General features: G+C 37.0%; 1 protein-coding gene across 5 annotated transcripts in view; it reads left to right on the forward strand.

The window, feature by feature from the left end:
* LOC107559772 (protein quaking-like) overlaps positions 1–19,435 on the forward strand; it is a 106,082-nt gene that overhangs the window by 15,641 nt on the left and 71,006 nt on the right. For all 5 annotated transcript variants that reach the window (XR_001605658.1, XM_016243723.1, XM_016243725.1 and 2 more), the window contains exon 2: positions 18,360–18,502. Coding sequence is in view for 4 of the 5 variants with exons in the window: in XM_016243723.1 (XP_016099209.1) it covers positions 18,360–18,502 (143 nt within the window). In the remaining variant the exon portion in view is untranslated. The remainder of the gene's footprint in view (positions 1–18,359; positions 18,503–19,435) is intronic.

Genomic DNA, 19,435 nt, shown 5'->3' on the forward strand with positions numbered 1-19,435 from the left:
TTGTTGTGGGGTTTTGAGGGGTTATTGAAGGGTTGAGTTAGTTGTGTAGTTGAGTTTTGAGGCATTGTTGATGGGTTGAGTTAGTTGTATAGTGGAGTTTTGAGGTGTTATCTAAGGGTAGAGTTAGTTGTGTAGTGGGGTTTTGAGGGGTTATTGAAGGGTTGCGTTAGTTTTGTAGTGGAATATTTAGGCGTTATTGATGGGTTGAGTTAGTTGTTTAGTTTTGAGGGGTTATTGAGGGGTTGAGTTTGTTGTGTAGTGGAGTTTTGAGGTTTTATTGAAGGGTTGGGTTACTTGTGTAGTGGGGTTTTGAGGGGTTATTGAAGGGTTGCGTTAGTTTTGTAGTGGAATATTTAGGCGTTATTGATGGGTTGAGTTAGTTGTTTAGTTTTGAGGGGTTATTGAGGGGTTGAGTTTGTTGTGTAGTGGAGTTTTGAGGTTTCATTGAAGGGTTGAATTAGTTTTGTAGTGGAATTTTTAGGCGTTGTTGATGGGTTGAGTTAGTTGTGTACTGGAGTTTTGAGTCATTTTTGAAGGGCTGAGTTCATTGTGTTTTGAGTCATTAACGAAGAGTTGTCATATGTATAGTTACGTTTTGAGGCGTTATTTAAAGATTGACAAGCTGTGTAGTAGAGTTCTGAGACGTTATCGAAGGTTTGTGTTCAGTGGAGTTTTCAGTTGTTATTTACGGGTTGAGTTGTCTAGTAAAGCTTTGCGGCTTATTTAAAGGGTTAAGTTAGTTATTTATTAGGTCTTTATGGAATTTTGAGGCCCTATGGAAGGGTTGTGATAGTTGTGTAGTACATTTACATTATGCATTTGGCAGATGCTTTTATCCAAAGTGACTGACATTGCATTGAAGATGTAGATTTTATCATGCATTTCCTGAGAATCGAACTCATGACCTTAACATTGCTAGAGTTTTGAGGTGTTATTGAAGTTTTGAGTTAGATGTGTAGTAGAATTTGAGATATTTTTAAAGTGCTGAGAACTGCTGAAGGGCTCAGTTTGTGTAGTAGAGTAGTGGGGTGTAGAAAGGCTGAGATCGTTATTTACAAAAGTTTTGATGTTTTGTTGAACAGCTGAGTTAGGCTAGTTGTGCAGAGGGATTTTGAGGGATAATTTAAAGGCTTGGTTAGTTGTACAGCATGATTTTTGCTGCAAGTTATTAGGATTTGGTAGTTCTGAGAAAGAGCCTGGAGGCATGTGACGTGTTTGTGTGACAGAGTAGCCCATATGCTGGCCTCAGTATGGAGCCCAGTAGAATCTCCATCCTGCTGCATATTAGCTTAGTAGCACTCACCGCTAAGAACCATCATTTCCTCTGTGTCAGCACCTCCTGAGGCAGCACACACATACACACAAATACTCTCTCTTTTATAAATGTGCCTAAACAGCACACACACACACACACGGGAGTTGCCCTGAGGCCTTGGGCTGCTTTTCCTGGGTGATGGGATAAACCCCTTCCCCCCTATGATTATTTAAATGGCAACAGTGGCGTTCTGAAAAGGAAGGTGCTGCCTTGCACTTTTAAATAGGGCATTACATACAACAAAGCAAGAAGACAGATCTAGTTTTTTTAACACACAAGGGCATTTACACAAGGGACAAAAGCACAGAAATATATGAACATGTAAATTCATTATGGAGTATCCACTCACTGCGAAGTACTGGAACAGGATGCTGGATTTTACTAGGTTTGAGTCTTTCTTGTTGTGTAGTTCAGTTTATCTTAATATAGGCCTACTGAATAATATATTAAACTCAATATTTAAAAATGGAAATCATATTAGTTTTATTTTATACAATATCTTAAGTGAACATGGAATTCAATTTAAATAATAACATTTTTTACTTTGATTTGAGCAGATGTTTTCATGTGTCTGGATGCTGAAATCTGAATGAAAACCTATTTATTTTATGCATTATTGTTTGTCTGTCTGTCTGTCTAAAATGTGTTGGTTTTCTAGCTTTTCTTGTTAATGCTGTTTTATAGTGTGTAAAGCAAGCCATTTTTTATTGTATAGTTTAATAGTATATATAATGTATATAATAAACATTTTTTTAATTTTATAAAAAATAATTAGTTATTATTTTAGTAATTAATAAAATATTTTATATTTTGTATACAAAATTACTGTCTGATCTTATCCACGGCATATCTCTGAATGTCTGGTTTATCTTTTTTTATAGTAACACTTCCTTAAACCACCACACAATCATATTATTTAAAAGTTGCAGAGCTCAGAAGGTATGGCGTAACAGAAATTACCCGTTTGTCTTTGCATGTGAAGTAGCACGTGTGTGTATCTTTGCAATGAGTGTGTTCTCTGTACAGGAGAGCCGGTGTGTGTTCAGACACTCTGATGCACTGGTGTCTGCTCCTTCCACAGCACACTGAGCTAATTGAAGTGGGTCTGTGCCAGACCCGGTGATGCACAGACCGTATCCCCCTCCTTCCTTTTCATGACGGGTCTTTGCGCCACTGAAGCATCCCCTGCTTGTACCATTGCATTCTGGGGGACTTTTTCCCTCCAGCCACAGGTGGCCGCTGTCGCTGTCCATTGATGCGGTAGTGCAGGAGGACACAAAGTGTTGCGTCAGTGCATTGGGTGCATCTTCAGCCTAACACACACTTAACCACCAAAAATGTGATTGTTGGGGTGGAGAGGAAGCCCACAACCTGCCTCCTGACATCCAGCATGCTGGTTAACCTTGACTGGCAACAATCTGTATTTGTCAGAATGTGCTGTTGCGTCGGACTGAGTTAGCAGTTCTCCAACTGTTAACTTGCTGACTCACTCTTTATTTATGCCATCATGATAAGACTCTTGGAAATATACTCGGAAGTTCTTTCTTATTGAAAATTCAGATGCCAGTGGTCGACCCAGACTCATTGGAAATACATAACTCTGGCTACAATTCTGGAAAACCTGAAAAATGTTGCTCCAGGTACAATTTGCTGCACTTATCTGGTGACATGTCCATAAGAGGTGCTATAAGCAATGTTGCTTTTTTTCCACTGGAGAGGCAGGTTTATTAAACAGCCCAGTGTCATGAAAAAAATATATATTTTGTGTTGGTCGTATCACGTTTCATGGCAGTGGAATGTCCAGTGAGTGGCATTAAATAGCATGTTAATTTTTTTCAGAAACCGTTAAATGTGATTGGAGCAACATTTTATTATGTTGGTGAATGCATGTATCATGGCAGTTCGGAAATTAAATGTCCAGTGAGTGGTGTTAACAAAAGCAAACATTAGATAAAACACATTTTCTAATGCAACCATGCCATTTTAGTGTGCTTATCTTTGAGCTATTTTGAGCTGATGTTGTATGGGACTCAATGGTCTGCATCACAAGTGCAGTGCAATACCAGGAGAGCTAACAAGCAAGTTTACTTCAGAAAATCCATACATAAGAAGTTGATTATGTGTTGCAAGCATTAACGTAATCAGAAATTGTGTGAAAAGGAATACAAGTTGTTGGTGTTTTACTGAAACTAGTGCTCATTTCAGCTGGAAACACTAAGTTTTTAGAGTTTTTCAGAAATGTAGCCATATTCACATATTCTGTTTATATGATTTCATACTCCCTCCTCCCCTCACTCAGGCCTTCTGATTGGCTGTAGTCGCAGGCACTAAGAAACCAGCATGCAAGTTGGTTGTATTCAGCCTCTTTCAGTCGCTAGCATGTCTCTTGTGTCTTATCTTATCCATCCAGCTCAGCTGTCTCATTCTCTGGAGGAATCCAGAAGATTCTGTTCAACTTGTCTTGCTGTTTGCATCTCACGTATATATGTGTGTGTGCGCGCGTGTGTGTGTGTGTGCGCGTGTGTGTGCGTGTGTGTGAGTGCGGAAGCAGCAGGTTTTTTGGAGGGCTGGGCAGTATTATCATTCTGAAGAGAGTGCAGGCCCAGATGGCATCTCAGTTTGAGAGCGCGCCCCCTTTCTCCCTCCTCACTGCCAACTTCGCACGCAATGCAGTCACCTCTGACAGAGCCGCGTAATTACAAACACAGAAGGATGTCATCTACCCTGGCTCTCTCTGTCTTTCAGCATTTTCTCATCGCTCTGTTTTTTCATTCTCTCCTTTCTTTTTGCTCTGAAAAGTGTGTCAGTAAAAGCCTGGTCATGTCTATTGCTGGGTCAGGTGTAGCTTTTATTCTCTGTCTTCTCTGTAATATCACTATCTTTCTGTGCTGTCATGCTGCTCACTTCTTTGTTGTTACTTGATACCCACAGCCACCTCTGAAGACCACCTTCAACGATAGCCAATTACTCTTACTGCTGAGTGTGCGTCTTTGCCACAATAGAGTATCACTCGTTTCCCTTTCTATTTGTGTCATTCGTTGCTCCAGAGACTTAATGGAGTTTTCATTTAGGCATCATTTTAAGGTAAAGTGTGTAATATCTCACTAGCATCACGAAATTGAAAAATAATGATTGTTTTTCCAACAGGTTTCCTGAACAGTCCCCCATCTGACATTAGCCAGACAAAATTGATAGCTATTCCTAAAAATCGCTTAAAACTAAAATAGACACAAATGAGTCTTTGGTGAAAGTTTAGTTTATTATTATTTTTTTATATAATTCTTTTAAATATATTTTTATATTAAGTTTAACATCTTATTGAATTTACTTTATGCACATAAAAGTACAGAGCTATAAAATAAACATGTAAATATCATAACATAATTTGATGAGAAATGTTTGAGCATAATGTAATTTCAGAATTTCTGTATTTGAACAAACCAGAGTACAGTGTGACAGTGTTAAAATAAAGTTTAGTTTTATGTTATGTTTTGATTTTGTCATTATTATTATTGTTATTATTTTCAACATTTTTTAACTAGCTTTACTATTTCAGTTTTAGTGATTTTAGTGCTTAGACTTGTTTCTGTTAGTTGCCAAGGTAACAGTATTTTTCTTTTAAGATTTCTACGTTTTTCATCTAACATTTTTATTTTATTTCAGCTTAATTTCAATCAACAAAAAAATATTTTCAATAGTTTTAGTTAACAATAACAACACTGATTATCTGTTTGTCTGACTAATTGTAAACTAATTGATAGTGTTCAGGAAACCTGTATGAAAACAGTTTCAGAACATACATATTTTTATGTAACGTTAACTGTGCGTAAATTACACACTTCACTTTTATGGAAAAGTCATTTGCTCTCAATTTAACTTGCATTTGAGCTCATGTTTGTGCAGATATGTCCCTCTTCTAATGTCTTTTCTGTTTCTCTCTCTCTCTCTCTTTGCATTCACCACATGCGTCTCTCCATGAAGCGAGAGTCTGTGATGTCGTACAGTATCCATTTGTTCAGATGAAGGCCTTGCCACAGGCACTGCCACCTATAGTAGTAGTAAATCTTTATTAATGCATGGTGACATGGTGCATGGTGACATCACAGATATCATTTGAGCTGAAACTGTCATCTAGTCGGACCCCGTAATTTACCAGCTGTTTGATTAATATTAAGAAAGCCCAGGTGTCGGCGATCTGTCAGCGGGGATGTTGACGAGGCCAGCAGAGGCGCGTGGCTGCAGCTGCCGGTGTTTGTGGTGTGAAATTCTCTGATTGAGCGGAGCTGTGATTACGATTGGAGATGGCTGCTGAGATAGACTTGAGCGGTTGTTGAGGGTCATTCGGCAAATGTGATTGTGGGAGATCTGGTAGGCAGATTGTGTTGTACTGACAGAGAGAATGGATCGTGTGTATTGACTGGGCATCACAGGGATGGATATAAGTGTCCTTTCCTTTCTAGAGTCTTCAATAGGGAAGCAAGAACAATTTTGCAGGCCTTTTGAAAAGATTCACATGACTTGACATCATTATATGTTTTAAATTAGTTTTGAATGCTGCAGGGTCCCCTCAACTGTATAAAAATGAAGGTTAGTTGTTTATTGATATGCACTTCCCAATTCGATTAAGTTCTGATTCATGAGAATTTTGATTTGATTACATTCTTATTATTTTTACAGTAAAGTACAGTGATGTACTAGTGATGTACAGTGATGTCTGCTAAATGCATACATTTAATTTAATTTAATTTAAAGTACAGGGATGTTGTGAAATATTGTTACAATTTAACATAACTGTTTTCTATTTTAATATATATTAAAATGTATTTTTTTCCTGTGATGGCAAAGCTGAATTTTCAGCATCATTACTCCAGTCTTCAGTGTCACACGATCCTTCAGAAATCATTGTATTCTGTTTATAAGGATTTTTTAATGAACAGAAAGCTCAAAAGAACAGTATTTATTTATAAAACATTATCAATCTCTTTACTGTCACTTTTGGTCAATTCAATGCATCCTTGCTGAATAAAAGTATGTATTTCTTTAAATAAAATTATTTATTCATTCATCCTGTAATATATGAAAATCAGAAGTGGGTATCCAAAAACTGCACTCAAGTAAAAGTACAAGTACTTATAGAAATAATTACTCAAAAAGTTATAATCTTAATAGTTACTTGAGTAAGAGTAAAAAAGTAGACTGTGATATATAAAAGTATATATAAAAGATATATAAAAAGTAAAAGTTGTTTTCATTAGAAATGTATTCAAGTTAAAGTACCCACCTTTAATTCTGTTTCCAAAAATGTACTCAAGTAAATGTAACAGAGTAAATCTACTTCGTTACTACCTACCTCTGGTGAAAATAAGATGGATTCAGTAAGTTCAGTCAATGAAAGATTTGATCTCAAAAGAATAATTTGTTATTTAATCAGTCTACACTGGTTTTGTTGTATGTTTTTGATTAACTAAAAAGAAAGTATATTGGTCACGTTGTATGCTATTGTGTGCAGCCTACAAGGATAACTTAGTAGAAAGACATTTATTGTTTATTTCACATTATTTTATCATTATTCAATTTAGAAAACAAATACAACTTTTTTTACCATGTGGTTGTAAATTCAGCGGTCTAGGGAAAAAAATATTTTTCACATACGTCGACTAGCTAGGTTTGCAGGTAAATAGCATGGCTAAGACCAGAATCAAACCAGCATGAACTAACCTAAAGCAGCTTGCAAATCTATGCTGGTTTGAGCTGGTCTCTTCTGCTGTTTTCTGTAATTAAGTTTCATGCATACTCCACATCTGTGTTGGAGGCAGGAGGAGGGAATCTATCACACCATGGGCCGTTTGTGTAGGTCTATGCACGGAATGTGTGCCAGAATGTGTATCAGTTTGTGCGCAGGTGGCTGCTGCGTGCTTAGTAGTGCGGTAAGTCCAGCCCTGGAGGCTGGCGCAGGAAAATGATTGAATTCTGAGGGCAAGAAAGCTGACAAATCACTGAAAAACACTTTTAAAACGTTGTAATAATGCTATCCATAAATCACCACTGACAGTTTAATCATCCTCAGGTCTGGGGCCTGATCTGACCACCGGACAGCCCTCCCTAATCAGCCAATGAAGAAAACAACCCTGAGCACATCATGCATTCTCCTCCTCTTATGCCTTCAGATGCTCTGAATTTGGACGGGAGCATCTATATACACGTCTCCTCGTGGTCCAACATGATCAGACGGTATAATTAAATCATTCAGCGTGCTCTTGTGGGCATCGCCTGGGCTTTGAGCTTGTTTGGTAAATGAGTTTGACTGGTCTGTAACAAAATATTTTCCTATGTGCATTTCCATGGTTTTTACAACTGTTAGCGGTATGACAACTGACGGCTCAGAGCTCAGCCTTTGAAAGCTGGAGGAGAATGGAGCTTAATTCACAGTTGCTAGAGCCAGCAGAGGATGTGTGTTTTCTGCTCCGTAGAGGAAGAGGCTAATCCTCGGCATCTCAGACTGAGTGGCAGGGACTTAACGGCCTCGGGGTATATTTGTGATGCTAATGTAGAAATCTGGATGGGCTGGCTGGTGTTTATCATTATCATTACAGGATACTTGGTGCCAAGGCCAATTTGTCATTGAAATCACAATCATAGCCTTGCCTACACATACAGTATAGTGTGTATGCATGTGTGTTTTATTTAATTCGCGATACTCTCCAGTGTTACAAGTAATGCATTACAATAGGACTGGGTGGGATGACCGTATGCAACAATAGAAATGAGTCAAATGGTTTCTGCAAAAAGTCTGACAGCAAACAGAAAACTAGTCTTCTCACTTCCAGTGTAGACAGCAATGCTGATTACAATGGGAGCAATTTATGTAGTCCAGTGCTTAGTGCTTTAATGCAGAATTGAAATGATGTTCGGTCACAGGTGTGTCTTTATCAATGATTATGTAAAACACCTTCAAATGCTCATCTGTCAGATTTATAAAGTATTACTGTTTTGAGGCTTGTTTTTTAGTTGTTATGTAATGTGAAACAGATGTTTTCGCACTGAGACAAATTTATTCATTTGTTATAAATAATCTTGTCTTTTGATTTGCATCAATCAGGTTGCAAATTAAAAAAGGCAATCATCAAATGAAAATAAGTACCTTTTATTTGTAAAGTATTTAATTCACTGGATATACAGATTTTTATTTTACCCCAAAGCACTTGAGATACTTGTAAAGTGTATTATTATTTTTTTCTATGTATCTAATTAATTTACTGATTAATTTTACTCATTTAACTCACTAGTCTTTTTTTTGTAACACTTCAAAATACTGTTCTGTTGTTAATGAATAACACAGGAACAAATGAGTAACAAAATATTAACATTCTAGTATCTACTATTAACAAGAATTTATGACTGAACATATTTTTAAAGTAATGACTCAAGTGTTACCAAATACTTTAGAAGTAATTATTATCCAAAAAAACATACAAAAATCCTTAAATACCTTTCAAATATTTCAACTCAAATCAATATTTTGTGTCTAATTATTTACACATGTGGCAAGTAGCCATGTAATAAGCAGGATATTGTACATCCTGCGGGTTGTTATTGCAGAATAGCATGATAACTCTCTAGTAATGACTGAAGTCAGCTTTTGAGATTTTTTGTATGGTTTTGTGTAGTAATTTATTAAGAAGGATTTTGTAATACTTCAGTGATTAGAGGGTTACCATGATCTTTACTTTAGAATACTGTTCCAAATGGCTAATAATTGCTTTAGAAGGATGTAGTAAAACCTGAGTTGAACTTGAATCTTATTATTTTGGTAATCAGATTATTGTTAGTTCAGAATAGTTACTAGAATGTTACTATTGCATTATTCAGTTGTTCCTTTGTAATTATTCATGGCAGAAATGTATTCTGAAGTGTTATATTTTTTTATTTTGTGGATTCATGTCTTAGGCTTGTATTATTTTGACTCATTTGTCAGTAGCGTTGGATAAATAGCTAGCTATTTATGTACATTAATTACCTTCCCTCTTAAGTTAATAAAAAGAAACCAGTCTAGACACTACACTCATTCGCCAATAATTACATCCATTTTCACGGGTCCAATGGGCCATCGCTTCAACATCAGCTCTAGTGTTCAGATGCTGTAGCCATCACTCTTGTGTACCCAACCTTAAAGGAAACTCTTTTCAATGCCACTATCTTTCTTGGCGGTGGCCTTCGATGTCAATGCGAAAAGCTTAAATCACTTTTGATAACAACATTGCCATAAAGCCTGGAGCCTCTACCTCACTTATAGCCATCAACAGGGCTCTTTTAAGCAGCGATTTATTGAGATGAGCACAGACCACCATTAAATAGACATTTAGCTGAAATGTCTGTCCAAGGCAACCTCGGTCCACAGGCTATTATAATGGAAAGCTGTATGAATATTTTGTAGATTGCTTAGACAACATTAAATCAAAGTTGGTGTTTTGTAGCTTTCAGTCCACGTGTATTAGCTTTGAGGTCATGTAATATATTCTTAGCCTTCTGTATCATATTTGATATGCACATTTCTAAGGCCACTAAATGATCAACATGATCTAAACTTTGCTGAAAAACCCGTCAAATTCAATTTTGATTTATACTTTTTAGCAAGGGTTCTAGTATAATTGTAAAATTGTTCACATTCAGGTCTTATTTCACGTGTCTTTTGCTTTTGCTCTTTACCTAATTTTATGAAGCAAATGTAAGAATAAATGTTATATTGTTGGCGGGCCGTGCATTTTACACCTAGGCCTTCAGTGGCGTCCAACATGAATTAATCCATCTCTTCATACCATCATAATGATGCCACGGCTATAGAAACCATAAATATTACACAGTAACGCAGTATAACAGGGCACTACATAACAGACAGGTTTTTGCCGGCCCTGAAGGCCCACCACTGATTGTTAGTAGTATTTCAAGATGAACATGTACTGGACTGAAGCAACTTAGGTTTACTTGATTATGCATACATCACTTCTTAGAAAAATCAAATGCAATGCATTTTTTGTTAATCTCTCAGTCATCATTGTATTGCATTGCATTATATGATTTGCCCCACAATAAACACTACTTACTTACTTACTTATGCCTACTACCCCTTCTGGGGCATAGACCACCAACAAGGGATCTCCAAGAGTCTCTGTCCTGGGCTCTCTTCTCTAGTTGGTTCCAGGTCATATTCATGGTCTTTATATCTGCCTCCAGTTCTCTGCGCCATTTGTTTCTTGTTTCACCAGGCTTGCCTGGTGATGTTATTTGCTGACTTACGTAAGGTGTGCCCTATCCATCTCCAACGCCGTTTCTTGATTTTGTCCTCTGCCAGCAGCTGGGTTGTTTTCTGCCAGAGTTTGCTGTTACTGATGGTCTCTGGCCAACGGATATGTAAGTATCTTGCGTAGGCAGCTGCCCTTCTTGGTGATGGCAGCTGTAGTTCTCCAGGTTTCGGCTCCGTACAAAAGAACTGCCTTAACGTTGGATTGAAGATCCTGACTTTGGTTTTGACTGACAGTTCCTTGGATCTCCAGATGTTCCGCAGTTGCATAAATGCTGCCCGTGCTTTCCCTATTCATGCCTTGACGTCTGCATCTGAGCCCCCTTGTTTATCGATGATGCTGCCCAGGTAAGTAAAGGCATCCACCTCCTCCAGAGCTTCTCCGTCAATCATGATTGGGTTGGTGCTGGCTGTGTTAGTCTTGAGGATCTACTCTCATACTCATCATAGGATCATACTCTTGCCCTTATGGATGTTAAGGCCTACTTGTGCGGAGGCAGATGCTACACTGGTCATCATCTCCTGCATCTGCTGCTGGGTGTGTGATAGTAGTGCCAAGTCATATGCAAAGTCAAGGTCAGTTAGCTGTGCTCAAGGTGTCCACTGGATTCCGTGCCTACTCTGAGCTATGGAGGTCTTCATCATCCAGTCGATCGCCAGAAGAAAGAGAAATGGTGAAAGTAGACATCCGTTTCTGACACCGGTCCTCACTTGGAATGCTTCAGTGAGCTGCCCTCCATGTAACGCTTTGCAATTTAGTCCCTCGTATGAGTTCCTGATAATGGTGACGATTTTGTCAGGTATCCCATAGTGCCGGAGCAGCTTCCACAAGGTCTCTCTATCCACGCTGTCAAATGCTTTCTCGTAGTCCAGGAAGTTAATGTACAGGGGTGAGTTCCACTCTAATGACTGCTCAACTATGATTCAGCAGAACCCTGTTAAATACTTTTCCCGGCACTGATAACAGCGTGATCCCTCTGTAATTAGTAAATTTACTGACGTCTCCTTTCTTCGGGATTTTGATAAGATATCCCTCTTTCCATTCGGCTGGTATTTGTTCCTCCCAGATCTTCTTGAAGAGTGGGTGGAGCATCCCTACTGTTGTTTCTATGTCTGACTTCAGTGCCTCGGCTGGGATGCTGTCTGGTCCTGCTGCTTTTCCATTTCTGAGTTGCTTGATGGCCTTCCTAATTTCCTCTCTTGTGGGTGGGGTGTCATTTAGCTGGTTCGATGTCTGGTGGGTTTTGTGGTGTTGGTCTATTCAAGAGCTCTTCGAAGTGTTCTACCCATCTTCCCCTCTGTTCTTGATCCCCCATGATTGGTTTCCCTTTCTTGTCCTTAACTGAACGTTCAGGTCTGCTGTACTTCCCTGCTAGCTTCTTGGTGATATCGTAAAGTTCTTTCATGTTGCCCTCTTTTACTGCTTGCTCTGCTGTGGTTGTCAGGTCATCCATATACTTCTGCTTATCGGCTCTGATGCTCTTCTTCACTCGCTTATTTGCATCTGTGTGCTCTGCTTGTGCCTTGGCTTTCTCTGCTCTTGTTCGACTGTTGTTGATGGCCATCTTCTTGTTCTTCCTCTCCTGAATCTTGGCCAGTGACTACAGAGATCCACTCTTTGTGTCTGTGCTTCTTGGGGCCAAGCACTTCCTGGTGTGTCGATGTAACTGCTTCCTTAATCCCTTTCCACTTGCTTTCAAGAGTACATTCCTCCTCTTCCAGCACATCCTGTATGGCTCGAAACTTGTTATCGAGGGTTATCCTGAACACTAGCAGCTTGCTAGTATATCTCAGGAAGATGGTGTTGTACTTCTTTTGCGCCATGTGTGTTGCCATCCAGTTCTTCTTTAGCTTCAGTTTTAGCCTGGCCACCACGAGGTGGTGGTCCGAAGCCACGTCCACTCCTCTTTTCGCTCTCACGTCTTGTATAAAACATTACAGAGCTTTGATAATAAAACTAAATATTTAAATATCATCTTACTAGGAGATATAGATTGATTACTGATTTTTATATTCATTTAAAGTAGTCTGCTATGCTGTTATAAAAATCTCATTGATTTACATTACAAGCTGTCAGAATTGAACTTTTTGGCCATATAAATATCAGCAACTGCTCCACATTTCATATTTTTGCTCATATTTTTCTACTTTGAGAAAACACCAAAAATATTTATGGTTAATGTTGCCCTCAAACAAATAAAACTTTCATATTTAGTAAACAGTGACAGAAAACATTACAGGGTCTTGAAACTGCATGTTTTCTTAATGAGGACCCAAAAGCACATCTGCCGTGTCACATGAGCGTTTTTCTAATTGTTCAAATTAGGTATAATTACAGTTTTAAGACAAATTCCCCATGACCTCACAAGAAGTGTCAAATTTACAACATATTGCATTTGAGAAAGGACACAGTAGTGTGCGTTCTGTGTGTCCTCCTTGTTGTGAGTGTGTGGTGAGTCTATGTGAGTGTGCGATCTGCATTGTAATTACATCTCTCCCTCAAACCGACCTCTTCAATTTGCCTCTGAGAACTGCACCAGGGGATTCTTCATCCAGTAATAGAATTATGCAACAGTGGCAGCAGCTTGGGACTGGGATATTTAATGTCTTATATGAAATATTAACAGACTTGGTTGTTTTAATTGTCTTTCCCACCATATTAGAGCCCTCACTTCCTCTCTAACTCACTGCCTCTCTCTCTCTCCTGTTCCTCATCCTTGTTTTTTCCTCAGAAATAATAGAAGACGGTTTCAAAAAAAGACAGTTATTACTCACTTTATTAAGTGACAGATCACATGTAATAGCAGTGATTACCTGTTCTCCGTCTTCCCTCGTACTCCTGCAGTAAACCTCAACAGGACAGGATTTCAGTGTGTATTGAACAACGGGAGTTCAGTGTGTATTTTTTCATCTTTAAATAGTTTCTGTTATCGCAGTTTAATTTGCAGAGATGACTGTAAGTAAACCATTTGTACAGCAGGTTGACGTCTGTGGTCTGACATGTCACCTTTCACCAGAACTTTCTTTGTGATTAATCAACAATAGCAGAAAGACCCATTTACTTTTTTGACTTTAGAAATAATCTTCTGCGGCTCTATGGTATATTGGAAAAAGAGCAAAGGTGGTTGCTGTTGAGAGGCAGTTCTCACCAGGGCCTCCAGACAAAATGGATATATATGTCTCCTGAGGTTATTCAGAAGGTAGTCATATCCTCTTAGAAAGATCTTTTGTGGTTTTACAGCTGTTCAAAGACAAAGAAGCTCTCTTAGTCCTCTCTTAGACGTCTTGTCACTTTCCTTTTCTCTGTTCTGGCAGAGGTGTTCTTTGCTTGTCTTGTTCAAATGTACTAACTGTCCATTCTGAGCTGAGACTAATGCTGGCCAAACTGATATCAGCCTGGAGTCTGGAGTCTCTTTATACTGCGGTACTTATGTGGGTGGTCTAAAGCTAAAATTAGATTTAAAGCTGTGCGATTTAGTCAAATATTGGCAAATATTATTTTGACAAATATTGTGATTTGAATTGTAATAAAATACTGCTACTTCTTAAATATGATGGTTAAAGCAGCAGCTCTCATGTTCAACATGGTGTGGTGAAAGCGACAAACTAGCATGTCACTTGTCTCCAAATTAAGTCATGTTCGGCTTATACTCTGCTGCTCATAGAAACAGTTACTCTTTGAAAGTGTTCATACTTGAGTTCTCTTTAAAAGAACCAAAGAACCAACACATTTTGTTCACATTTTTTGAACCATGTCAAGTTATTTTGATATAATATTATTGTAATGGTACGATTTTTAGATTTTAAGATTTTTTTGAAAGATAAAAGTATATTTGAAGAGTTTGGTTCCAAAACGCGATAAATTTTATTTATTTATTTTATAAATTATATAATTTTATTGAGTTTCCGCCAAAATCAGTATTGTATCTGGTCGGTATTGAAAAGTCCATTTTTAATTTTACGCAAAATGCGATATACGCCGAGTTATTCTGTCATGTTTTCTCCCTTTCTTTCCAAACCGCGACAAACACCAGTCTCTCTTCACTACAGAATGCGATATATCCGCTCAACCAATCACAGCGCACCATTCCACGCACTCTAGACAGTAATGGCGGCACTTTGAATACACCCGGCATCCTAGTTTTCCTCATCTACTTTGTACTTTATGATCAACAAACAAACTTAGGGCTGCACGATAAATCGCATGTGATTGTCATGCGCATCTCGTCAGTAAAGCCGGTTCTGTGATAAATCTCCATCACGTGCTTTCAGATGGAGCGGCATTTAATACACGGAGCCATAGATCACTGACAAGCTATGCAATATTGCTTTCATAATCGCAGATAATCTTTGCCATGTTACATTCATTCAGTTGACTAGTGCTATACGCTGTATTAACAAAAACATGCAATATTGCGTTCATAATCGCAGATAATCTTTGCCATGTTACATTCATTCAGTTGACTAGTGCTATACGCTGTATTAACAAAAACATTAATTAATAAAAACACTTGCACTGACAAGCTACGCAATGTAAGGGAAATGTCATTTTGGAATTTCTATGGTTTAATGTGATATTGTTGTTCATGTATGTTCATGATGAAATTTACTTTTATTGTTGTAATTAATTTATAGCATTAACAAGATGACCCGTTGAATTCATTTTGAGAGCGATGACTGATTGTATTTTTAGTCCAGTGCCTGTATATAGAGGGACGTGCACAGACATTTTGAGGGGCAGGGGCTCAAGTGGAAAAAAGGGCACTTCTCATATTTATTTTAAAAAAATGTAAACAAAACGTTAAATATATTAGGAGTGTGTGATATTGACAAAAAATATATCTCAATATTTTTATGGGATTTTATCTATAATAATTAGACAATATTTTGCGGAGTGTGTTATTGTGCTGATATCTTAAGGACTACCGTGGACAGCTGACTCCTAAAGTTTTTGATATTCTTCATAGTCTGTGTGGTGATCAGTTCACAGCAGTGATAGAAATTAATCTTTTCCAATAAGTTTAAATTGATTTTTACCTTCTATGGGTATTTTTACCTTTATAAAGCAATTTTTTCTAAAAGTGTGCATCATCTTTTCAGTCAAATTCTTAAATTGAATCAGTCAATTAGAATAATAAGTCATCTGGGCTGTTACCAAGCAAATTAAATCAGTATTGACAAAATTAATATGCAATGCAGAGAAAACACAGAAGCTGCATCTAGATGCTTTTACACATTGTTTAATGCAGGACATGAATGTATTTAACCTGCAGTTACAAATGCATTAATACTGTTTTGATATTTTAAACATAAAACGTTGAATACTGATATTTGAAATTATTTAAAAAAATTTAAAATATACTTTAAATGTGAAATTAAAAATGCCAGTAGGTGGCAGCAAGTCACTGTTAATAAATGAGTCATTGCGATTGAACCGAATCATTTAAACGGTTGATTTATTCAGGAACAAATCAGCGTCATGTTGCTCAGAGACGCAAATTGGAATTATATTTGTTGACGAAATAAAGCAAAAACAGTCAATATTGTGTCTAAAACATAAGTGTCTTAATATTAAATTCTTGTTTATTGACCTGCTGTATAAAATCAATATCACATTTGTAATCATGCTGCTTTTTGATGGAAAAAACGTTAGTCTTCACGTGATACTGATTAACTATATTAAATTATATAAATATATACATTTCTGCCCCCATATCTTGAATTTTGTGATCATTCTAAATGCATTTTAATAAACTGAATCATGCAGTGAAACGCACACTGGTCTAACCTACTAACTTACATGGTATCTCTCTCATGAGTCATGGATGTTAGCGAGACAAATTAACTATAATTGCCTTTTGTCTTTTGGATAATTAGCTGTAAATTCGAGGCACAGATAGCGTAGTCTGTTGTTCAGCACCACTCACCACTCACCTCCACACCGAGACAAACACAACTGGAAAAGGAGGGAGGGCTTCACTTCTGCGGCTCTCTGCCTGTCTGTGATGTGCATGTGCCGATTAATGTGTGCTACACTGCTGTGCTACGGAGAGAAAGCCTCAACATTTCCCGACCCAACCTGATATTTTGATGTTTTATTTGTTTGACAGGGAAAGCTGTGCGCAAACAGAAACACACACACACGCACACACATATATACATATATTCATTTATTTAAAAAAGAAAAAGAAAAAAAAAAACACTCCCCAGAAAAAAGGGCACTTTCTCTCGAGGAAGAAATAGGGCAGGTGCTCAAGCCCCCTTTGATGTCTAGGTGTGCATGTGCCTGTGTATATAAGATTAGTATTTACCAAGTTCAGAGGCTGTCATATGTGGATCAATTTACTATGTTGTGTATTTTCAACAGTTTCAATATGAAAAATAACTTTTATATTGATTCAATGAAAAAAAAAAAAAAAAGTGTCATGGATTAATTGCATTTTGGGGAAAAAAATAATACAATTTTTTAATAAATCTTTGAAAATCAAAATCTGGATTTGAATTTTTAACGTTATTAGAACCTAAAGATGCTATGTGAAAGTTTGAAACAGAAAATATTGTTTTTCATCTTGCCACTTTCTTGGTAAAGAAAACACATTTTTACTCAAATTAATCAAAATGGATTTATAGCGTTTTGGAACCAAACTCTTAATTTATTTAGCAAGGACATATTAAATTGATCAAAAGGGACAGTAAAGATCTTTACATTGTTACAAAAAAATTAATGAATGAACGAACGAATGAACAAATGAATGAATGCTGTTTTTTTTACTTTATAAACTGCATCAAGGAGCCCTGAAGGAAACATTGACAAAAATAAGAAAAAAAATCTTGAGCTGCAAATCAGCATATTAGAATTATTTCTGAAGGATCATGTGACATTGAAGACTGGAGAAATTATTCTGAAAATTCAGCTTTGCATCACAGGAGTAAATAAAATGTTAAACTGTATTCAAATAAATAAAATATATTAAATATAAAAGTTATTGCATTATATATTATAATAATATTTCATATTACAGTTTAACTGCGTTTTTTATAAACAAAAAATGCAGCTTAAAAAAAAAAACTTGCCAAACGTAAACTTTTGAATGGCAGTGTAAATAAAATAAAATTTCAGTATGCAATAGTAATATATTTTTTGTCATAACAGCTTTACTTTCAAATAGCACTCTTACATCTGGTTAGAAGGGCCTTTAATGAGACCCTTTTTCTGTGTTTCAGTATTGGTTTTGTGTAATACTGTAACCCGTAGCTGCCAAAAGCATTTGGAATGTGAAAATATTGTGAACCTGAATTGCTTTGCATTCACAATGCACTTTGTAAAAAAAAAAAAAAAAAGATTTTCTCTGAGACTCCTGAAAACACTGAATCATGAGACCCACACTGAGTGTATTTAATGATTAATAATCACACAGTTGTTTTAATTATGTAATTGTGCTACCCTAAACTGTTTGATTACCATATTGTCAAACAGCAAAACTGTTAATCTAGGATCATGCTCTACTCAGTTAAATCATTCTGTGTGACTGTAGATGCTGTAACATACTGAATGGTTCATTAGGTTTAAGAGCAGTGTTTAAGGAGCATTTGCACTCTTCTACTGCCATATTAAAGTGCATATAATCCATTGGTAAAGGAAATGTAGCATATAGCCTGTCACTATAGTTAAAATCCTGTTCTTGCCTAGTCTGTATCCTGATTGATGTAGTTAACTCATGGTGCATGTGTTTCTCTTTATTTCAGAGATCAGCAGGGTACGAAAGGACATGTACAATGACACTTTAAACGGCAGCACGGAGAAGAGATGCTCCGAGCTCCCGGACGCCGTCGGCCCCATCGTTCAACTCCAAGAGAAACTCTATGTGCCTGTTAAAGAATATCCTGACGTGAGTCTCAAGCCTAAAACCCGTTCACACTGCACATTCACTTTGAGTTCCATCACAATGTTTTAAATAATTAAAGCCATTTTTGCGAGTGCACGTGGGTTTGTTTGTTTCATTAAATTAAAAATTCAATTACAAATGATTAAAAATGCATTCCAAGAACCTTACCATCACACGATCTAGTCTCGGGCAGTAGTTGAAGGTCAGTTAAAAATGATTTGAGGTAAATGTCTGCATACACACACAAGCTCTTTACTGAAGCTCAATGAGTAAATGGAATAGTAAATAACTGTGTGCAGCTGCTCAGTATGGCCTTATTTAATTACAGAGACATACAAGTCAATGTAATCTAGTTTTCCTTGCATTAGGGCATGGGCCCACGTCCAGTATATTGATTTCATTAAGACGTACTGAAGAAGTGAGGTTGCACAAAGTGTTTGAGTCCATTTTATGAGTCCATTTAATTTATTGTGTTATTAAGCTGATGGTTTGTGGTCGAATGTCGCTGTGCGTCTGAGCAGTATAAATTCACTGTACATCTGAGCAGTTTTTTTTTCTTAGTCTAATGTTCTTAAAGTATCACCACCAAGATTACATTTTTCAACATAATTAATTTATTAATAAGGTATAGTTTCCCCAAAAGTTCAAATTCAGTCATTTACTCACCTTCATGTCATTCCTCATGACTTTTCCTCGTCCCATTAAAAAATTATATCCTGGTGTGTTTCCAGATAATGAAAGAGAAAAGGGACAAATTTGGCACCATTACGCATCATGTCAGGTTTCATTTTTAGGTTGCATGTGTCTCTTGATTGAAAGACGTCAAACATGACATTATGCGTCTAATTCTGCTATTTAATTTGAGCAAACAGAGGGGAAGCTTTTTATTTAGTGATAATGTCTTAAATTTAGTCTGTTTTTCACGCAAAGCTTTTG

The sequence above is a fragment of the Sinocyclocheilus grahami genome, unplaced genomic scaffold, assembly GCF_001515645.1.
Source record: "Sinocyclocheilus grahami isolate Dianchi unplaced genomic scaffold, SAMN03320097.WGS_v1.1 scaffold698.1, whole genome shotgun sequence".
Lineage (NCBI taxonomy): Eukaryota > Metazoa > Chordata > Actinopteri > Cypriniformes > Cyprinidae > Sinocyclocheilus > Sinocyclocheilus grahami.